This window comes from Pogona vitticeps, chromosome 1, assembly GCF_051106095.1.
Source record: "Pogona vitticeps strain Pit_001003342236 chromosome 1, PviZW2.1, whole genome shotgun sequence".
NCBI classification, from domain to species: Eukaryota; Metazoa; Chordata; class Lepidosauria; order Squamata; family Agamidae; genus Pogona; species Pogona vitticeps.
Genome location: NC_135783.1, coordinates 159596654 through 159620378, shown reverse-complemented (window position 1 = coordinate 159620378; position 23725 = coordinate 159596654). Strand labels below are relative to the sequence as shown.

The following is a 23725-nucleotide window of genomic DNA, read 5'->3' as shown; positions in this document are numbered from 1 at the left end:
TTGTTTATTATGGGGCTTTTTATTTGGTTTCGGGTGGTGGTAGTTTGGGGCAACCTATACTATCACTCAAAGGTGTGCATGTCACTAAGTCAGGTGGTATAAACATATCTGAAATAAGCCAATAATTATAAATACAAAAATAGACAAATAAAAAGGATGTAGTTTATAAATGTGCCATATTGCTTCTGTGGCCATGATTCAAAACATCAGAATATAATCCACTGGGAATATTAAAGGGGGAAAGCAGAGAAAGAAAGGCAAACTAGCTTATTTCAGCGTGAACTTTTGTAGATCAAAATCCATGTCTTCAAGCACAAAGAGAGCAAAAACATACCTTCTCTATTTAGATGAGAGTCATGACCAGGGCAGGATACAGATAATAAGCAAAGTAACAATGTTTCCTTAACAGAGGAACTTGACTATTGAGCTGTTAATTACTTGAGGTTGCACTTCAATTTTGACATAGAGCAAGCCCATACTGCCCACCTACCACCCTAAGAAATATGGTCCTTATGCTAGCTGCCCCGTCCTATCAGTACAGTAATAGCTTACAGAATGCTGTGTTGACTGGTCAGGGAATCTCAGAGATGCATCCTGCATACAATAATTACAGTAATTGAGTAATAAATGGATCTTTGCATATATTAATCATTCTGTGTCCTCCATCAGTAATCAGCTCTTGTTTGCAATTTAAAGCAGCTTCTGCTATAGTTGTGCTTCCCACAAAGCTGGATGGCTACAGCAGAAGCTGCCTTAACCAGCTGGGAACAAGGGCTGGTTGGCAATTTCTTCCTTTCCCTCTAGCTCTGCTGACTGTCTGGTCGACTAAAGTGAATTTACCCAGGGAAAACTGAATTCCAAGGTGTGAATTCACAACGGATCTATCTGCACTCTTCCTGCTGTGTAGTTGCACCCTCAACTTAATCTCAGCTCTATTACAGCAAGTGAAAGAAGCCCTGAGATTGATAACCCCACCATTAACGGATTAGCGCAAAACTGTACGAAAAGTAGTTACTTTCTAATAAAATCGTTAATTTTTAAAAAAAGTGCCCTAATCCTTTTCTACGCAAGCGTATTAACTACCACCCTTGAAGAACCGCGTGATTTCTACGTCAAATTTAGCAGCAAATCTTTATCTTCGGTAGAGTCGGGGGGGGGGTCTTTCCCCTTCCCTAGGGACGGACACGCAGCAATCCGCATGCGCAGTTGCCTCCAAAGCATTCTGGGAGCGGTAGTTTCTTCCCTCCTAGCTTTCGCTTCCTCTCTTGCACTGCTGTCACAGCGATGGACTCCGACTCCCAGATGGCAGAAGGAGAGGGCGGCCGCGAGGGGGCGGTGGTTTTGTCTCCGCCCCCTTTTGATAGCCTTCGGGGGCGCGTTCTCCTTCTCTCCGCGGTCGCTGTGGCTGGGCTTAGTTAGAGGTGACCTCGAGGAGCCGAGCCGGTTTTTGTCTCCTGTTATCGCCATGGTTAGTGAAGCTGAACTCGGAGCGGTCGTGTTACACCCTCGGGCGTTGTGGGTCCCCTTCTTCCTTTCGGGAATGGGGGGGGAGGAATAAAGCGTTTTGGCGAGACCTCGGACCAAGCCTCAGTCAAAGGGGAAGGGCAGGAAAAAAAAAACTGAGGCGCTCGTTTTTCTACCTGGCGGGAGAGAGGAGTTAGTTGCACATCTATCCCCTCCTTCTCCGACCTCCCCCCCGGGCAAAGAAGAAGACCGACCCCCAGGGAAGGAGGGAAAGGGCCGTAAGCAAGCAGCGCTGTTCCTGCTTGTCGTTTCCCTTTTTTCTGTGGGGTGAGGGGGTGTGGATGTCCCTCCGTGTGTGTGTGTGTGTGTGTGTGTGTGTGTGTGTGTGTGTGTGTGTGTGTGTGTGTGTGTGTGTGTGTGTGTGTGTGTGTGTGTGTGTGTGTGTGTGTGTGTGTGTGTATTCTCCAGCTGCTAAAAAGAGAGGTGGGGGACTCAAGCGCTTGAATGGGGAGCGAGGGGGGGGGTCCCGAGGGGCCCGGGCTCTTTCCCTTTGGTGGCATCGTTTTTCAGCGCTTCTTTTCAGAAGATGAAACGGACACCCAGAATCCACACAGAACTGGCGTGGATCTGATTGCAGAGCCAGGCCCCAGACAGGTCTAGTTCAGGCATTGCAGTATCTCTCTCTCTCTCTCTCTCTCTCACACACACACACACACACACACAAATAATACCGGTACTGTATTGGCTTTGTCAGGCGAAAGTGACAGTGACAGGCCATGGCAGCCCTTGAAGAAAGGGAAGGTAGGAGATGCGCTAAGGGGGAAAGGCTCTTCAGGAGGGCTTGGGTGTGGGCAAACGTTTCTTGGCTGAAAAAGGCCAGTGGATGGTGTTAGGTTCCGAACCTCACCACCGTTAGAGATCAAGAGTCTTTGGAGGAACAGAGATGAAGTCTTTCATGTACGGAAGTCAGAATAAGCAAAAAAGAAAGGTGTTTCTGGTTCCCTTGTATTGCAGTGAGTGCTTATTCCTGCAGGCCATTGACAGGTTCAAGGTAAAGTTATCTAGGTTGTGGTACAAGTGCCATCTTGAGCTTCTGTGCCTTTACAGCTCAGGTGGGAGGAGGGGGTGACATAGCTCACTCTTCTTTGCTGAGCTTCAGGGCAAGATATTTGAAAACTAGAACGTCCTCTTTTCTGTGACTTCAAGGGTACTGATAGATCCCCAGTGAATGTGTGTGTGTGTGTGTGTACGCGTGCGCAGGCACATGGGTCACATTGACTCAAGGTGGATGGAACAGAAGATCTTTAATAACCAGGATATTTTGGTATGATTCTTCAGGGGACAACTGCAAAAGGAGTTGCAGGCTTGCCCGATCACAACACTCCACTTATTGTCTTAGCTTCTGCAGCTGTTGCAGTGTGTGATCCAGCGGTATCACTAGAATGTTCCTCATAGGATTTTTCAAGGTGCTCTTCAAGCAGCTGCAGATTTCATTTCCAAATTTGTGTCATGAGTATAGTTTCAAGAAGCTGGAACACAACATTTTAAAATGAAAGGCATGGCACACTTGCCACTACATATTGATCAAGTATTTGCAAATGTGTAAATCATGGGAGTTGTTTGTTTTTGGCTTAATATTATATGACCATACAGATGTTTTTTCCTCACTCAGGGAGGAGCAAGTACCCAATATAAAACACTGCCTGCATGTTCGGTTTTTCCTCCTCAGAAAAAATTATTGGTGATTTGAATACTCTAAAATACTACAAATGGTTAAATTTGCTAAACTAGTTGGTTTTACTTGGAAATAAATCCTATGTTTTGACATCATCAGGATTAAATGATTTGTGGGAGATTATGGAGAAAGAGCTGCAGTAAAGAATAACATGGAACACTGTTTTCAGTTGCAGTTTGTTCATTATGCCCTTTTTTGTTTTGTTTTTCACAAACAATTATTTTCCATAATAGTGTCACAATTGTGCTGAAATTTTACCTGTTCCAGATCTACATCCAGATGTTTCTGGAGGTTGTAACATGATAGAACAGATGCCATTATTATGCAGTTTATATTTTTTGTGATCAGCTGCTTGTATCCCTAGCTTGTATAGTCTTAGCAGCCTGATATTCTATACAGTACTAATACAGCAGCTCAAAGTGGAGTCCAAGCATTGTCAGGACTCTTATTCTGTTCCAGTTAAAATGGATCCATAAAGCTAATCTTATGTATATTAGATTACTGTACTTTAATCTCAAGCCACTGGGTCTGCCACAATGTGTTCATAGTGCCTTCTAGACCTTTGTGCAAGAATTTTCATTTTAATTTGGGCTCAGAAATCAGATTTTAATTTTAAACAGTTTTTTTGTTCAAATGAAAACTGCTTGCTTAATTAGACAGTAATAACACACCACAGTCCACTCTTCAGTTTGTACTTTACCTAAGACTTTCTAGATATTTTTAAATCAAGCTTGTGTTTATCTATAGGACTCCAAAAGGTATAAGGATCACTAAAACAATTGTTGTAATTAGTCCAGGGGATTTTAATAGAGCTTCCAAGAATGTGCAGTATTATATAATGGAGGAGGAAGGGAAGCTGGCAAATTAGAATTGCTTCAGTCATAACTGAGCAGCCGGTATTTCTCATATCCATATATTGCTGTTAATAAGTATATATCTGTGGAGACAAAAACCCAGTGTGAGTCTGTAGAATTTCCTGATATCTTGTACACTGAATATTGAATTCTTGAGGAGCTTGAATGGTTAAGATAAATACTCTGTACAAAACTCTTTTAAATCCTATAAAACTGAGGCCTAGTCTTCACACGTTGGACACTTTACAAAACTTATGTTGTCTGATAATACAGTGGACCCTTGACTTACAGACGGCTTGACTTACAAACTTTTTGAGTTACTTCTCTGGCCGCAAAATTTAGGTTTGACTTGCAGCCTGAGAATTGACTTACAGACCAGAAAAAAACCAAAATGGAACAAAAACGGCCTGTTACGGGATTAATCGGTTTTCAATGCACTGTAGGTCAATGGAGACTTGACCTACAGACTTTTTGACTTGAGAACCGCCTTCCAATATGGATTAAGTTCTCAAGTCAAGATCCACCTGTACAGAATTAGAGTTTATCATCTCTATTCCATAATGAAATCTTCAAGCAGTAGTACACATAACTTTCTTTTCTCCAGTTTGTTCTCACAAAAGTCTTGTTAGTTAGTTCAAGATGATAGGATCTGCCTATTGCAAGGTGACTCTGTGAGTTTCATGGTCAAGTATAGATTTAAACTTTGGGCTCAGTTCACATGTCTAGCCATTTTTCCATATTGGCTCACAATTATTCATGTATCTTCTTATCTTAGCTGAGGTGCTTAGGGTTTCCTTGTAAACATTCTATTTCTTGCTGGGTTTTGACCATAATAATAATAATAATAATAATAATAATAATAATAATAATAATAATAATAATAATAATAATAATAATAATAATAATAATAATAATGATAATGATGATGATGATGATGATGATGATGATGATGATGATGATGATGTAAAGCAGTGGTTCTTAACCTTTTTGAAAGAAACGCCCCCTTGAGCCATTGAGGAAGTTATCATCGCCCCCTCCCCGCGGTGACGATATCTTTATTTGTTTGTTTGTTTGTTTGTTTGTTTGTTTGTTTATTTATTTATTTATTTATTTATTTAAGACAGTTAAATCCAATGACCCCTGAAAACAAAATTAAATTCCAAGAAAATGAAATGCCCCCCCAAAAGTAACATTTAATGATTTAGTTGCAAATGAATTTTAAGATGCAAAAAGAAATATAAAAAGGGCATAAAAACAAATGCAGGAACTAAAAATTTCAAGACAAAAAGTCTGAAACTAAATTAAAATTGGAGGAAAATATATATTCATGCACACTGTAAAAAGGCTGCAGCCATCTTCACAGGTTTGGCTTGCTCCAGCGCCCCCCCTACCGCCCCCTTCTGCTCCAGCGCCCCCATGCCGCCCCTTTTCGTTCTACCGCCCCCCTGAAAAATGAAATCGCCCACTGGGGGGCATTATCGCCCACGTTAAGAACCACTGATGTAAAGTAAACATTCTATTTATATATACGTGCATGGATAGAAAATTTATAGTTCGTGATAGATTTGTTTGAAAGACTTCAGCATTAGGATGTGGTCTGCTTCAAAAGAAATGGGACAGTGCCTAAATAATTATCGCTTTCTACTGCCAGTCTTCATAAGATAGTTGTGAAGTAAGAAGACTGGGTGCTTATATAGACTTCAAGTATGCTTCGCTTTCTATTAACTATTTTTTTTCCCTCAGGCTATGAAAAAGTTACTAAAGTTATGCCTTTCAAAATGTTAAAGCTACCAGTTTTTTTCTGAGATGTGGAGCTGAAGGTGGGAAACTCCTCATAGGTAGCTTGCTTTCAGCCAGTCATGGAAAAAACAATGTCCATTTACCCTAATTCATGCTGTGTCCATAGCTACAAATACCAAGTTTGACACACTAAAGAACAAAATCTGCAAAATTTTAAGAAGTTATCTTACAGATTTGTTGTCTAAATTAATATACCGTATATACTTGAGTATAAGCTGACCCGAATATAAGCTGATGCACCCAGTTTTATCACAAAAAACTGGGAAAACCTATTGACTCGAGTATAAGCCAAGGGTGGAATATGCAGCAGCTACTGGTAAATTTCAGGAACAAAAATAGATACCAGTAAAATTACATTAATTGAGGCATCAGTAGGTTAAATGTTTTTGAAGATACTGCCCTTCTGAGCTGCGAGACACACTTCACTGCCTGCGGAGGGTGGACTCATACCGGATGCTGCACTTATCTACTGCTCTACTGCTGAGTAACAAGATAGAGGGAGACAGAGGATGGAGGACGAAGGTGGGTACATAGAATATGCAGGAGGAGGAGGATGGGAGTGTCCTGGAAGTGGAAATGCAGTGTACTTAACCTGGGTCATCAGACCACCCACAGAGGCTGCAGGCGCCCGTAGATGAATCCAGAGAACACCCACACTGCAGGGGAGAACAAGTAATTTTGACACTAACTAGAGTATAAGCTGAGGGGGGTGTTTTTTCAGCAAAAAATTGTGCTGAAAAACTAGGCTTATACTCGAGTATATACAGTACTTTTTGCAAATTAGTTTCTAACTTCCAGACCTTTCCTTTCCTTATGTCTTGTTAGAAGAGGGATAAGAGGGTATCCCAAATACTGCACAACCTGATTACAGAGTCAGCAAGTCTGGACTGGGAGGCTTTTCTCCATTTCTTTTGACATAGGATAATGGTGTTTTCAACACAGGGAAAAGAGCACCACAAGCAGGGAAAGCCTTCCAGTTTGTTCATGTTAATACACAGTAGCATTGATGAAAGAAGTTCTGAAGTTCAGTTTATGACTATTACTTGCTGCAAATACTGTATAACAATAAGCTTTATTTCATAATTGGAACTTTAGATGGTATCACTCTAAATATCTGCCTTTGATATGAAATTTATTCACTTCATGAATATTTATCTTTTCTCCATTAAATATTATTAAAATGCAACATATATTCAGTTCAAAAGTAATATCCACAGTTTATTCTGTATCATCATATGCTTACTCTTCAAATGTACAAGCTTACTCTTTGTATAATTTAACACTTCTCAAATATATGATAAAATAATACAGTAATTCAGTGATGTACAGTGGTACCTTGACTTACAAACGTCTCCACTTGTGAACGATTCGAGTTATGAATGACTCCATTCAGAAAAAGTTGCTTCGACTTACGAATGGAGCCTCAACTTACAAACGAAAACCCCCCGAAAAAACCTTTCCTGCCCTTTTTTTGACCTAAGTTCATCTTAGGTCAAAAGAAGAAGAAAAAATCTCCCCCAGTGGTAGAGTACAGATTAACCGGCTTTGCATTAGTTCCTATGGGAACTAATGCCTCTACCTGCGAACAGGGCCTCAACATACGAACAAAAAACAGCAGGTACAGATTAAATGGTTTTCAATGCATTCCTGTGGGAAAGTTTGCCTCAATTTACGAACTTTTCGACGTACGAATGCCATTCCAATACGGATTAAGTTCGTAAGTCAAGGTACCACTGTATCTGAGTGGCTTCTGTTTCCCCATTTTTCCATCATTATGTAATATAATTGTACTTCTATAATATGGAAGATGTTTATCCACTGTTTCTCTAATGTTGGTTTGAAAATAGCTTTTTGGATATATAAATGGAATATTGGCAATAATAAACCTTTCTAGATTCTCTGCAATTGTTCTTCCCAGTCATATGGAGTAATTTATAGTTCTTTGATTTATGCAAGCACTATTGGGACTACTCCATTTCCTTTAACTTTTTGTCATTGACATCCTGTTGAGCAGTGGTTCCCAAACATTTTGGATTCTCATCTCCCTTGATTTACTGACCACAGGCCGTGACTCCCCTTGCTTGGAGGGGCCATCAGAGCTTTTACTGACACCAGTGGCAAGATCTCAACACTCACAAGGCCACCTGGCAAGCACCTCCACTGGGGGTCATAGAGATGGGGCAAGGAGAGGCAGGCACACAGCCTCTACTTCCAGTTCTCATTTGACAGGAGCTCTATGTTCTCTCCCTTTTTCCCAACACCCCTGGTTCAGATTTTGGGTGCCCCATGGAGCCACGGTGCACAGTTTGGGAATCCCTGCTGTTGAGTAAATAATGTTAGCATAAAGGCAATGGTTTCACTAGCAGGGGGAGGTTAACAGTAATTGGAGAGTTTCTGCTTCAGTCTAGAACAGGGGTCTCCAAACTTTTCAGCGGGAGGGCCACATCATATATGCTCCACATTTTTGAGGGCCGAAGGAAGACACATGTGCAGTATGTGTACACATCTGCACGCACGGCCACACACACGCACACGCTGGGCCGGATAAAAAGGCAAGGCAGGCCATAGTTTGGAGACCTCTGATCTAGCAGATTGCCTGACTCACCAGAAACTAGCTTCACTATCAGTTTCATTGTGAGCTGTGCAGGCCCTTGATCAGAAGCAGGAAATCTTTAATTACCAATAATCTGCTACTACTGATAGCTTCATGGAGGTTTGAAGAGATTGGTGGTAATTAAAGTTCCCTCTCCAGTCCTGACACTTACCCATAATAAGACTGAGTGTATGCAATTCCCACCCCACTCCCCATCAAAGCAGGAACTCTTTAATTACCACCAATCTCCCCTGCCAGTGTCATCATCAATCTTATGCAGGTATAATTTAATTAACAAGATTTTGACCAGTAATTAATAAAAGAAGGGAATCATAAAGATAGTTATAGGTTGGACTAGCTTCAAACATTTGTCATACAACATTATATAACCTGCAAAGTTGTCAACTGAACTATGATCTTAGTAAATGAAAGTAGCCTATAAGCGTTCTTAATTTTCTTGATTAAACTTTTCAGTCTAACTCTGTTACTAAGATTAAATGTCTCCTTTGAAATAGAAAAGGAGCAGTGAAAACCTAAATTGTTTGCATTTTGATCAAATGCCTGTATGCTGCCTTAAAATCAGCATGAATAGCATTTTTCCAGATAACAGCCTTGACTCATCTGTGTTACAGAGTTAACTGTGTTAGCTTTTTAAAAATATATACATGAATGTTCTCTGGGGCAGTGTGTAATTTGCCTGTCTTACTGTCACTTTAGTTAGGCATTTCACTAGGTATCTCCTTCTGTAATTTCCTCTCATTTGTCTGGAATCAATTTTATTTATGCATTATATTTCTCTCCTGCTTTTCCACTGAGGGATAGTAGTCAAAGCAGGATAGTAACAAAATTAAAGATAAGGTGAACAATAAAACGCGTAAATGTTGAATACTGTATTTCATGGTCTGTTGGTTAGGCCTCCACAAGGTGTCGATATTCTGAAGAAGACTTATCCTGAAGATCTAAACATCTGGCCAAGTTCATAATGAGACTAGAAATTCCTTAGATTACCAGGCCCCAAGCCATTTTGAGCTTTAAAGGTTAAAATCAACATATTGAATTGTAAATTACCAGCCAGTTCAGGTTTTTCAGTACTGGGGTAATGTGATTTCAGTATCACATACCAGTTAGCAGCCTAGCTGCTGTATATAGAACCAGGTGAAATTCCTGGACACTCTTCAAGGACACAGAAACATAGAACTTTTTGCAGTAACCAAGGCACCGTGTAACTAAAGCATGGATGACTTGCTGTGTCACAGCTACTCAGGAAAAGTTATAGTTTAGTCAGCTGTGCAACTTTGGGATTCAATATATTCTCTCAATCCTCTAATCAGATTTTCTGTGAACCAGCAGAACCTGTACCTTGTCAGGAATTAATTTCAAAAGCTTGTTCATCCCATTGTTATGCTTAGGGAGCATTGAAGATTATAGACTGCTTTCTTGGTGTTCAATAACAGGAAGCAGTATTGCTGGAACCCATCTGCATATTGGTGACAACTCATCCCAAAGCTTCAATTGACCTTTCCAAGTGGTTCTATATAGTGTTATATAAGATGGGGGGGGGCTAAATAGAACTCTCTGGGATACCATGTGCCAACAGCTATGATGTTGAACAGTGATCCCCTAGCATCAATTTTGGGGCATGACCGGATAGGAAAGATCAGAGCCACTGCAGCACAATGCCCCTAATATCCAGTCCAGCTAGATAGTCCAGAACATTACTATCATTAGTAACATCAGTAACTGTTGAGAGGTTCTAAGGCACTTTCATTCTCTCTGGTATCAGTGTCAGGACAAGCAGAAGACCAGTTTACCTGAAATTAACATGTCACACAACCCATCCATCCTTAATTCAACTGCCTGGGGCTCTATTGTATGATAACGTTGAATTTTAAAAAGTCTTTCAGTTAATTAGTCTGCTTCTACAACTGTAGTTCTTGAGAAGTCTCTTGCTGGTGATAAGTAGGAGCTTTCCACTTTAAAGGTTTTCATTCCATCTGTAATTTTTGAAAAACAAATCTTGGCTATACCAGGACAGAATGACTGTAATTACTTCTGATAATCTGTTCAGCTCCCTGTTGGAAACCAGCAGGATGTATCCTGTTGACTACAATAGGGGGTGGATTGTAAAAACTGTCCTAGAAAAGTATATGCCAAATGCTAACCTTTATCAGTGTTTCTTTTGCAGAAATTGTACTATGTGTGTTTCATAAGTGAAGAATTGTTATCTGATGCTGTTCACTGACATCTGCAAAAATTGTTTTTCTTGCAGTCTAAACCCATCCGAGTCCTAGTAACAGGTGCTGCTGGACAGATTGCATATTCTCTGCTGTACAGCATTGCTAAGGGTGATGTCTTCGGTGCAGATCAGGTAATGGAGAAAAGAAATTGGGACATGCCCCAGAGTTTTAGTGATAGGCCTAAAGGTCATTTTGCACTTGGTATCAGACCTCAGCAGCAAGAATAAGACACTGACCATACTGCACATCTTTAAAGTATTAACCTTTTTGGCAGGGAGAAGGTTTTGTTATGTAGCACTAAAGTGCTCATTACTGTGCTTTTTTTTTTGCTGCATGTATGTCCAGTACAAAACTAAGGCAGAATCATAGAGTTTCAATGCAGGGATCCATATCAAATTGTATCTGACAGATGGCTGTCTAATTTTCTCTTGAGTACTGTAAGTATATTGTACTTCATGGATGTAGTAATTGGTATGGTTCTAACTACACGACAAAAGGAATCTGTTCGGTCTGTTCTTGAGTGCGGCCTGCTTGATATTGCCACCTAAATATTATCCTAAGTAATTTATACAGTTCTTAATTGTTTTGCAGCCTCTTGTTCTTGTGCTTCTGGATATCACTCCCATGATGACAGTACTGGATGGTGTCCTTATGGAATTGCAAGATTGTGCCCTCCCCCTATTAACGGGTAAAAAAGAAGCAGATATATAGTAGGCTGATTTTAATGTATTTCCAATTTATTTATTGCTTACTAGCCAGTCCAGCCAGATGAATTTGGTACTTCTGTAGGGCATGTAATAGCCTATTCCAGTAGGCTTTTATTAAATGAAACATCTCCCTAAGGAATGAAGTATGAAGTTTAAAAGTCAAATAGCAGAAGTTATTTTTAAAAGGTTTAATCCACAGCAGTGAAAAAAAGTGGATGTTTTCACACAAGTTTTGCTGTATAAGGTACAGTAGTGCCTCACTTACCAATCGCTCCGTTGAGCGACAAAATTGCTTTGCAACGCTGTTTTTGCGATTGCAAAAGCGATTGCTTTGTGATGTTTCCTATGGGGAAAAATCGCTTTGCAATGATCGCGCGGAAGCGATCATTGCAAAGCCCCCGTTTTCAGCCAGCTGATCGGCAGTTCCAAAATGGCCGCCAGGTAAACAAAATGGCTGCCCGCTGTTTTGCCTCACTTTAGAGGCACCCAAAATGGTTGCCGCAATTGAGGATCTTCGCATAAGGTCAGTTTTTAAGCCCATAGGAACGCATTAAACATGTTTTAATGCGTTTCTATGGGCTTTTTTAAACCACTTAGCGACGAAATCCCTTAGCGACGTTTTTCCTGGAACGGATTAACGTCGCTAAGCGAGGCAGCACTGTATTAGTACCAATGAAAAGGAAAGCTTATTGAGTCAAAACTTATTTCATGCAGACCTAACGGTATTTACTGCAATGTAGCATAGTTAATTTCAGTGGTGAATACTTACTTGGCTATGCCAGCCGCTGATTCATTAAAATGATTTCTGATGTTTAGTGGTATAGCTATCTGTTTCATGTATCTTCCCCCCCCCTTTTTTTTTTTTGCAGATTTTACTGTCATTTGAAGGTTTTAATTATAGATTGTAAATTATCTTTGTACCATAAGATAAAAGATAATATCTAAATATTTTAAACTATATCTGTATCCTTGGGAAAAATTGGATAGGAAAGTGATTTGTGATTTGTTACAGTATACAAAAAGTTTAAATAAAGTCCATTTTAAATAAAAGCAAGGAAGCAACCTTTTTTCAGTGTAGTTATAATACTATGTCCAGAATCCTGTTCAGGCTATGTAGCATAAATCAGAAATTGCAGAACTGATCTTTGTGGCCATATATCAAAGGGACATGACCAAGTTCCATGCAGACAATCTGAAAATTGCAAAAATCACTTCTGCAATTTCAAATTTATGTGTGGTATATAGTGTAGTATATATGAAGCATTTGCCTATGGAATGATAGATTTGCACTTGAATATAAATAATAGCAGACCTATTAATTTGCATATTTCAGCCAAACGTAATTCTTCCGTTCCAAATTTTGCCATAAATTATTATTTAAAATATAATGGGTGATCTCTTTCTCTTTGCATATAGAGGTAATTGCAACTGACAAAGAAGATGTCGCATTCAAAGATCTTGATGTAGCCATACTGGTAGGCTCCATGCCAAGGAAAGAAGGTATGGAGCGGAAAGATCTGCTCAAGGCCAATGTGAAAATTTTTAAGTCTCAAGGCACAGCGCTGGACAAATTTGCAAAGAAGACTGTTAAGGTGAATAGACCTGTTGCAGTGTAAAGGCTGAGACATAAATCCAGTGTAAGTCTAAACTAACATAGACCTATTGGATCAATGACATTTATTCAAGTGTTGACTTACCCATTTCTGATTGATTCAATGGGTCTACTCTAGTTGAGACTAACAGTTGGATTTAGGCTTAAGAGTGTACTCTACACAGTTAAAGTGGTTTGATGCCACTTATTTTTATTAGTTTATTAATTTAATTGCAGTGGTTCAGCTTCTGGAGCTGTGGGTTTTATGGTTTGGTGAAGTATTTGGAATTAACTATTAGAGAGTTCCAGTGTCCCAAACTGTAGCTCTCTTGTAGAGAATTATAACTACCTCTTAAAACTACAGATCCCGGGATTCCATAGGATAGAAATGTGACTCTTAAGGCATTGACAAGGTGACACACCTGTGTAGACTCTGAAGGCAAAGAAGGGCGATAACTTTATTAGACCACTAAAATATCACTAACAGGTAGTTTACAACTACCTGTTAGTGATATTTTAGTGGTCTAATAAAGTTATCACTTGAGCCAAGACAATATTTTCCTCCAGTCAGTGGATAATACTGTTGGTTTTACTGCAGTTGGCTCACCTAGTGTGTAGACTAAATTTTATCCCATCTTCTCTGATACACTTTGTGTGTGCCTTCTCTGTCTCCAGAGAAAAAGCAATCTTATGTTTCTTTATAGGGTAGTTGTCGGGAGGGGAGAATGGAATGGTAAATGACTGGCACAAGAGATGAAATGTAGATGTTAAACAGTGTGGGGGACAGTATCGAGCCCTGAGGAACTCCATGACGTAAACAACATGGGACAGAGCAGCCATCCTCCAGCACCACCCTCTGGACACAGTCAGCCAGGAAGGAGCAGAACCACCATAAAGCAACACTTTACCTAAATAAGGGAGATTCGCCACTGGTCGGTAGTTAACCACCAGCCTTTGATCCAGGTTAGGCTTTTTTAGGAGTGGCCAAATTACCACCTCTTTCAAGGTGGTAGGGACCACTCCCTGTCTCACGGCCTCCTGGACCCAGGTGCAACCCCCCTTGTCAGATCTTCCAATTAGCCAAGATGGGCAAGGGTCGAGCGGAGTGGTGGTAGAATGGACAGATCCAAGCACCCTGTCCACATCCTCAAATCTCAAAAATTGAAACTCATCCATTAATACTTGACCTAAGCACAGTGCACTGGATACATCCTCTGATTCTGCAGTAATGGATATGTCCAACCCACTGCAAATCTGAGCAATTTCCCCCTCAAAATGAATGGCAAACTCATCACAGTGAGCTGATGAGCAGTCCGGGACCTCCACCAGATTTCCCGGTTGAAGAAGATCCCGGACCACCGAAAACAGCTCTGCTGGACAACATTCTGAAGAAGCAATACAGCTGGAGAAATATTGCTGTTTCGCCAGCCGCATTGCCATGAAATTGGCCCGATAATGGGCTCTCTTAAGTCGTGTTCGATCGGACTCCCAGCGGGATTTCCTCCACCTGCGCTCCAGCCATCTCCCCTCTCGCTTCATCGCCTGCAGTTCAGAAGTATACCAAGGAGCTGTCTGGGCTCGGCGACCAGGGAGAGGGCGCTTAGGCGCAATCGTGTCAACCGCCTGGGTCATCTCCCTATTCCATAGGGTGACCTGAGCTTCGACAGGAGCGCCGACCATATCAGACGGATAATCTCCCAGAGCATTCAGGAATCCATCTGGATCCATTAGTCTCCGAGGGCAGATCATCTTAATAGATCCCCCACCCTTCCAGAGGGGAGAAGAAGCTAATAGACTAAACTTGACCAGGAAGTGGTCTGACCATGACAATGGGGTCACAACCAGCCCCTCGACATCCAAGCCACCATCTTCCAGTCCTGTTGAGAAAACCAGGTCCAAGGTATGGCCCTTCTCAGGTGTCAGGCTAATGACACATTGAAACAGCCCCATGGTTGTCATGGTGGCCATGAAGTCCTGAGCCACCCCAGTCAAGGCAGTCTTGGCACGGATGTTGAGGTCCCCCAGCCCCAATAGTCTGGGAGTCCTCAACACCAGGTCCGAGACTAGCTCCGTCAGCTCAGGCAGGGAGACTGTTGGTACACAGCAGGGTGGACGGTACACCAACAGAATCCCTAATCTGTCTCGCAAGCCCAACACACAATACAGGCCCTCAAGACCTCCTCTCAAAGGGATAGGAAGCCTGGTCAAGGAGATAGAACTCCTATAGATTCTAGCAACTCCTCCTCCCTGACCCTCCGAGTGACATTGGTGCTGGACCGAGTACCCAGGTGGACACAGGTGGGAGAGGGGAACACCACCCTCCTCTCCCACCCAGGTCTCAGTAATGCTTGCCAGGTCAGCACCCTCATCCAGAATTACATCATGGATGAGGGCAGTCTTATTTTGTACTGACCTGGCGTTCATCAACAGCACCGTGTGGCCTGAGGGTTTGCTGATATGGTCACCTGATACCATCTGGTTGGGGGTAGGACTAGAAGAGGGGATAGATGTAAGATATCTAATCTCTTTTCCCCTATGTGGGCATATTCTACACCCACTGCCATTCCTTCCCCTGCCCAGCACCACCTCAATGGCCTCCAACACCCCCCTTCCTGTTCCCTCAGATCCACTGTGGGTCTCTAAGTACGTAACCTGATGGCAATTGATAATCACAATAAAAAACCCTTCTAAAGCCCCTTCTCCCCCCCCCAAGCCAGGTGGCTGATGTTGAGGAGGGGGTGGGGCAGCTAGAAGCAGCGAGGGCCCAGTCCCACAAAACTGAGGGAGTCCAAACCAAACTACCCCAGGAAGGCTGGCAACCCGCAGCAGCACAGCCACACTGTCTCTCACCCAGTGCCTGAGGGACGGCAGATGATGACTCCCCCGAAGGCAGGAATGTTGGTCCAATTATGGGACTCAAGCCTGCTCTCATATTTTTAAAAGACAAAAACATAATAAATGATTACATTAAAACGATTAAACATTATGTTGGTACTAACATAATTAATTAAAACTGTTAAAAACACGCTAAAAACAATTAAGCATATATAATAAGCAAGGACCCAAAATTAAAACTTTACTGCCCAATTAGCTGTTAAAAGCCTGTTTTAAAAGTGTAGTCTATAACAGAAATGAATATCATCCTATCATGCAAGGCTTTTGTAAGGACTTTTTGTTATTTAGTCATTAAGTCGTGTCTGACTCTTTGTGACCTCATGGACCAGAGCACACCAGGCCCTCCTGTTTTCCACTGCCTCCCAGAGTTAGGTCAAATTCATGTTGGTTGCTTTGATGACACTGTCCATCCATCTCGTTCTCTGTCATCCTCTTCTCCTCTTGCTTTCACACCTTCCCAACATCAAGGTCTTTTCCAGGGAGACCTCTGTTCTCATGAGATGGCCAAAGTACTGGAGCCTCAGTTTCAGGATCTGTCCTTCCAGTGAGCACTCAGGGTTGATTTCTTTCAGAATGGATAGGTTTGATCTCCTTGCAGTCCAGGGGACTCTCAAGAGTCTCCTCCAGCACCACAATTCAAAAACATCAATTCTCCGGCTGTCAGCTTTCTTTATGGTCCAGCTCTCACTTCCATACGTCACTACAGGAAAAACCATAGCTTTAACTATGTGGACCTTTGTCGGCAAGGTGAGGTCTCTGCTTTTTAAGATGCTGTCTAAGTTTGTCACTTTCCTCCCAAGAAGCAGGCGTCTTTTAATTTCGGGGCTGCTGTTGCCATCTGCAGTGATCATGGAGCCCAAGAAAGTAAAATCTGTCACTGCCTCCATATCTTCCCCTTTGAATTGTCAGGAGGCAATGGGACCAGTGGCCATAATCTTAGGGGTTTTTGTTTTTTTTTACGTTGCGCTTCTGTAAGGACTACTGAAGGATTAAAATTGTGGAACAAAGTTAATACTTCTTTTAAAATAACATTTCTATCTACTTCACCTTTTAAAAAGGAATATGAGATACATTTACGGAAATAGATATTCTGTCTGATATACAGACTTGGTACTATGTTTTGTTAAAGTATCTTTGCATGCTAACAAGTTTAGGAAACACGTCTTGTTTTGGCTCAGATGGAAGTCTGTTGAATGCCATGGATCTTATGATCATCAGCTAGTGATGGAAATCTTTAATTTAATTTATTATTATTATTATTATTATTATTATTATTATTATTATTATTATTATTATTATTATTAATTGTCATTGAACATATATACACTGTATGCAAATACAACAAAATTCTCAAAGAATACTCAGAGACCAGACCAAAACACACACACCCTCATAACAAACCTAAAACCCAGATCCCCACCTTAGAGCACACAGTATCCACACAACATACAACACAACAGACCAAGTAATAGTAATACAGTACAGCAACTCACTGCTGGTGATTCTTACGTTCCTTGTTCAATTATAGCTCTAGGATAAAAACTACTTAAAATGCATGTCGTCCAAGCATGTTGCTCTGTATCATCTGCCAGAAGGCATCAGTTCAAAGAAGTTATAAGCAGGTTGGAGAAGAATCTCTAAGACTATTAAATGACCTCTGCAAGCAGTGAGATGCAAAAATATTGTCCAAGGTTGGGAGCTGAAGTCCCATAATATTTTTGACAGTTTTAGTCATTCTCTGTAAAGCTTTTTTGTCCATTTCAGAGCAGCTCCCAAACCATGAAAAGATGCTGTATGTTAGGACACTCTCTGTGGTACTACGATAGTAGGACAGAAGTAAATGCTGAGATAGATTTATCTTCCTGAGTCCTCTCAGGAAGTACAGCCTCTTCTGTGCCTTCTTCACCAGCATATTAGCATTTATAGACCATGAGAGGTCCTCTGAAATATAGATACCCAAAAATTTAAAACTACTAACCCTCTCCACCTCTTCACCATTTATGTACAGTGGCAAATATACATCTCTCCTCCTCCTAAAGTCCATTATCTTTCTCTTTTTGTGAAGTATAAGATTATTTTCTTTACACCATAGTGTCAGCCCTTGTACTTCTTTCCTATAAACAGACTCATTGTTCTTATTTATAAGTCCCACCACTGTTGTATCATCCGCAAATTTAATAATTGTGTTGGTGTTATACAATGGGGTACAATCATTTGTGTACAGGAAATAAAGAAAAGGGCTTAACACACAACCTTGGGGAGCTCTTGTACTTAGTATCAAGGTAGAAGAATGAAAATACCCCATCCTTACTGAAAAAACTTCATATCCCACTGTCTCCAGATTCCAAGGCTCCCTAGGGATCCCTTTTGCCCTGTGCAAGTCTTTAAGGGCCCCAGGATGAGAGCAAGGCAAAGCCTTTCATATTGGAAAATCGCTGCCACCAGTCCTACCACTGGCAAGCCAGCAGCATTGATTTTTCTGATATGAAAGCCCCACCCCTGGGATCTCTTGGGAGCTTTGGAATCAATCTGAAGTGCAGAGATAAGAAGTATTAAATTAAATTAAAGATTTCTGTTGCTGACTGATGATGCCATCTTCCTTGTGCGGTATATAGTTATAGCAAGTTGATTTTGGCCAGCAGCTTATTTTTAAATTTACTTTCCCAAACATTTAAAAAAGTTTGAAAAGTTACAGAGGAATGGTTTGTACACATCAAAAATTGTAGTCTTTCTCCATCTTTGCTTAGCTATAATACTTTCTCCTTGTGTATTAACGGTGGCAACTGCTTCAGTGCCTCAAAATGTTTGCTCAATTCTAGTTTAAGCAATTTCCCATTCATCTAGTTTCATTTAACATGTATGATCAAAGAACATGAGGAGGTTGTTGATTCAACAGCTTTACTATAAATATGTGTTCCTTTCTTTCCATCAGGTTATTGTGGTGGGCAATCCAGCAAATACCAATTGCCTGATTGCTTCAAAATCTGCTCCGTCCATCCCCAAAGAGAATTTCAGTTGTTTAACTCGTCTAGACCACAACAGAGCAAAGTCACAGGTAGGAATGGACTTCTAGATCTACACAGCACTCTAATGTAAACTATTTTGTTGAAATTATTTCTTTAAAAAATTAGTTGAAATTAACAAGCTGATAGGGACTTTTTCTTCTTTCTCCCTTAAAAAAACGTAGATTGCAATGAAAGTTGGTGTGACTGCTAAAGATGTAAAGAATTGTATTATCTGGGGGAATCACTCCTCTACTCAATATCCAGATGTTAACCATGCCAAGGTCAAAGTGCAAGGGAAAGATGTTGGAGTTTATGAAGCTGTGAAAAATGATAACTGGCTGAAGGGTGACTTCATTACAGTAAGTTATATGTGGGGATGGCGGTCCCTTCTATTCTTGCCTTATATTGCAGCTGTCTAACAGAGGTAGGAAATGTCTCCATGTGAGAGCTTTTAATGCTGACTTATTGTGAATAATACCTGGTTGGATAGCTCATTGCTTTTAAGTATCTGCCTGCAGAGCCAGAGGTTGGGAGTTCAATTCCCCCTTGTGGCTCCTGGAAGAAGAGCCAGATGGTGTAGTCATGGACAAGCTACATAGTCCCAGGGCATCCCCAGAAGAAGGGCATGGTGAATCACTTCTGAGTATACTCTACCAGGAAAAGTACAAAATGACTTACAATACATGATTGATGATTTTAAGAATAGCATGAACATGGTACACTCCTACATCATGCACATTTTGCATGTTACCTAAGCAGAGGGGGCTACCACGGGGTAAAACTGAATGACATATACTTGTCTTTCAGATAAATTAGTTATTCATACAGTTTCGGATGAAAATTCTTTAGTGAAACATTGGCATTTCAGCTTCAGAGACTTAGTGTTTTTGTAAAGAATTCAAAATAAGTTGCATAATAAACCTAGTAGCTTTATGACATAGCTGGAATCCTATTTGTACCTCTCCCATGAACATTTACAGTGTCTGAACCAGCTGCAAGGTGTCCTTGCCCAGTGGCTCCAGACAAAGGCTTATGAGTAAGTGGCATTGTGTCATGGTGTTAATATGCTTGCTCTGTGACTTAGTAGCACTATGCCCTGGTTCACACCCACCATGTCTGACCACAGCCAGACCATATTCAACCTGAGTTTAGTAAAGTACATGAAGTACTGTAGTTCAAAGAGAACTAGGTGGTAAGAACTAGCTCCTGTGCTTTTCTAAAAAAATACTTAGTAATTATAGCTGTAAATACAAATAATCTAGTAATTTCCATCTGTCAATACTACAGACTGTTCAACAGCGGGGGGCAGCTGTCATCAAGGCCAGGAAGCTGTCAAGTGCAATGTCAGCAGCCAAAGCTATCTGTGATCATGTGAGAGACATCTGGTTTGGCACTCCAGAGGTATGTCTTGCTATGACTTATGAAGGTATTAACCTTGATAAAGGCTGTTTAGTGTTCACTTAGTAAACATTGTGCAACCAGCTGATCACCAGTGACAATCCTGTGCCTGCTTTTGTGAATGCCTTGGTGGAAGAGTGGGATACAAATGTGGTAAGTGCTTCTAAGTATAAAGACAAAATCAGTAATGAGATTCTAGAACACATTGAGATATTAGAATACAGTGAAACATAGCAAATGCTAAATCTTCCTTCTAAAAATGTTTCACACAAAAGAATTCATATGAACAATTAAGTTGTTGGATGGAGATTACTACAATAATAATTTGTGTTTCCTTTTAAAGGGTGAATTTGTTTCTATGGGTGTTATTTCTGATGGAAATTCCTATGGTGTCCCTGAAGATATTATCTATTCATTTCCTGTTGTAATAAAGGTATTTTGAAACAGCCTTGTTAGATGAATGTGATGTTATATGAACTTAATAATATATAGTTTTAACATTTCTATTGTAGACAATTTATACTGTCTTCTTTCACATTTCTGCAGGGTCCAAGTAATCTTATGAGGGTTTAGTTTTACAGCAAAGCATCAATACCTATAGAGCTGTATTAAGTGTTCTTCTAAGGGCTAGGCCACATTGTTAATCTGTTATAAAGTAAGGTGACTTTACATTAAATAATATAAAAGAGAACAGCAGATCAAATTCTTTATAGCAGACATATAGTATACTGGTATACTCTTAATAACTGCAGGCATAAAATGTCCATTCAAATCATAGACTTGCATGCAGCACTTGGGGTGCAATTATATATGGACACAGCTTGTATTTTGGACCACTTGTGGCACTATCTCATGCAAACTATTTTCTGGTAATCGCACAATGCACAAAAGATTGCAGACCAGCCAACTCTGCTTTACGGCCAAGCTGGACCTTTGTGGTCCAGTGCCAGAGCTACTATTGCAGTGGAGGGGGGGAGGCTGGAGTAATTATTTCATGGATGGAAGAGTCACTTTGGGATTAGACTGGAGTGGCTCCTGAATGGACGGAAGATTGCTCCCAGCAAAGTGACTTTTTCTAGCATGATAAGACAGGATGCTTTTTCACCATCTGATAGTTTTCTTGGTTTGGTTTTATAACAGTCCAGTATTCTCAGTTTTGTCCCAATAGGTTCTTGAAAATTTAATTTAAAGGGTGAAGAATTTAGAAAGTCTGCCCCCCCCCCACAATACATTATGGACTGATAGTCTAATTTAATAAACTCCATTGTGGTGGTGTACTCCATATGTAATCTCTTAGTTTAGTCTTCTCACATATAGCATTTAAACTAAACAATACACACACACTTATTAGTAAGCTGTTATTTGATGTACTATTGAGCTTCAGTCTTACCAATATATTCTTCACAGGATAAAACATGGAAGATAGTTGAAGGCCTTCCTATTAATGACTTCTCCCGTGAGAAGATGGATGTGACTGCAAAGGAGTTAACTGATGAGAAGGAGACTGCTGTTGAGTTTCTTTCCACTGCATGACTAGGTGCTTGTAAAGATTCAGGTGATGGCTTCATCACTGAGGATTCTAAAAGTCGACTTTAAAGTCACCATCACAATGCTTTCACTGTTATCAAATGTTTTCTTTTTCCTTGTGGCAGTTTGTTGATTACCTGCTTTGTTGGATCACTTGTGCCTGTTATTGAGTGCTCTTAGTAACAAGACAATTGCACAACCAGTTTCAAATGTAGTTTTCAGAGCTGACCAAATTTTTCTGATGTATTCTTTGCTTCCTGTATTGCATAGTACCTCTGCCTACTTTGCCTCTGTGACTGAAAAGGAGCAACCTTTCAGCTTGAGTTACAAATAAAATCAGCTCTACAGTACTAAAAGGTGATTTTATGGAAAGGGCTTCTTTAGCCCTGCTTTAATCAAGTTATGTTAGATCCACTAGTAGTTTCCATGAAAAGACAAAACCTGTGTTTCTTGGCACTCCTAAAATTAAGTAGGAAACACAATTGTTGAACATGATGAATGTACTGTATATTGACCATCACTGACTTACTCAAGAAATCCTACTAGAAATTACATTAAAGATTGCGTAAGCACTGTTTTTCTGTGGTGATGTTCTGTTCAACTCTCATCAAAGAATGTAAAACACAGTCTTTATCATAAAATTCATACTTGAGTTTTAAAGTGAAGTGACACTGGATCCAAAATGCCTCCAAAGAGGGAAGTCTATATAGCTTCCCAAACTTAAGTTAACTGGACAGATAAATAGGTTTTATTCCACAACAAAATGTTCCAGAACTAATACAGTTTAGGTCACTACCAAGCTAAATGATGGCCAATCATTCTCTGATTTCATCAAAAGAAGGTACAGGTGAGAATCACCCTATTCCTCGTAAGTGGGAAGCTCAATTAGTCAGTGTTCCCAACTATGTAACAAGGCTCTTCCTTGCTTTCAAACTTGCCTCCCCTGGGCTTTCTGGTATGACTGGCCCCTGCAGCAGAATTTTGCAAGGTATTTCACTCTGAGGAGTGGTGGTACCTCAGGCCTGCTCCCAGAGGGAAAGAAACTGACAAAAGAAATTATGACTCTGCACGGCAAAACTACAAAGCTGGGGAATGGCATCTCACTGTTCCTTTCCCTAGCAATATCTCAATCTCTTGCTCATTCTCTATTTATGACTATTGCTTTGATCTGATCCTCCCTCCAGCAAAGTTATTCAACATTCTTTATGTGGCGAGGAGTGTTATCTGTGACAGGGCTTGGCTTAGAAATTTTGCTGGCTATGTTGAAAGGCAAGAGCCTTGTTCTTCTGATCCACAACAATTAGGGAACAGAGACCTCTCCTTCACCTCAGGGCAGCAAGTAGGGTTTCAGGATATAGGACAGGCCACCTGACCCACAGCTGTGTCCTCTAATACCATGCTGTAACATCACCACCAGTGGGTAGTACAGTTTGGTTTATATTTGTATGAGCCTTGAAAAGCCTCAGTTGAAATTAAAAGGAATTACAGTGCCTTTGAATAGTAAGATTCCATTGAGCCAATGAAGTTATTGACAGGCTTGTGTAATAGTCCTCGAACTGGTGAAACTGAAGAAAAGCACTGCAAAATTTGAGCCTGGGAAGGAAGAGCACCAGTCAGCCTCTCCCTTTTTAGAGCATCTACTGTAGCCAATTTTCTGTTGCTTTTTTGACCTATAATTGTTAAAAGAGCAACATTTCTAATTTAATGTACTGAAACTGTCATTTTCGGGGTTTGGGTTTCAGATGTTTTGGACTTCAGTGGCTAGAAGTCTTGCTCACCAGTCATGCTGGCTGGAGGTTCTGAAAGTCAAAGTCCAAATTATCTGGAGGGCCAAAGGTTGTGGGTTGCTATGCCAGAACACACAAAATCCACTTATAAGATTGTGGGAAGAAAAAAAAACTTTTAAAAAGAAGTAAGGA

At 40.6% G+C, this 23725-nt stretch overlaps 1 protein-coding gene across 1 annotated transcript; it reads left to right on the top strand.

The window, feature by feature from the left end:
* Positions 1 to 1248: 1248 nt before the first annotated feature.
* MDH1 (malate dehydrogenase 1) lies at positions 1249 to 22383 on the top strand. Its single transcript, XM_020803379.3, has 9 exons — positions 1249 to 1468; positions 10716 to 10814; positions 11275 to 11371; positions 12807 to 12982; positions 18809 to 18931; positions 19064 to 19240; positions 20169 to 20282; positions 20623 to 20712; positions 21687 to 22383. The coding sequence occupies exons 1-9, from the start codon at positions 1466 to 1468 to the stop codon at positions 21810 to 21812; spliced, it is 1005 nt and encodes a 334-aa protein (XP_020659038.2). The 5' UTR covers positions 1249 to 1465; the 3' UTR covers positions 21813 to 22383.
* The last annotated feature ends 1342 nt before the right edge of the window (positions 22384 to 23725 follow it).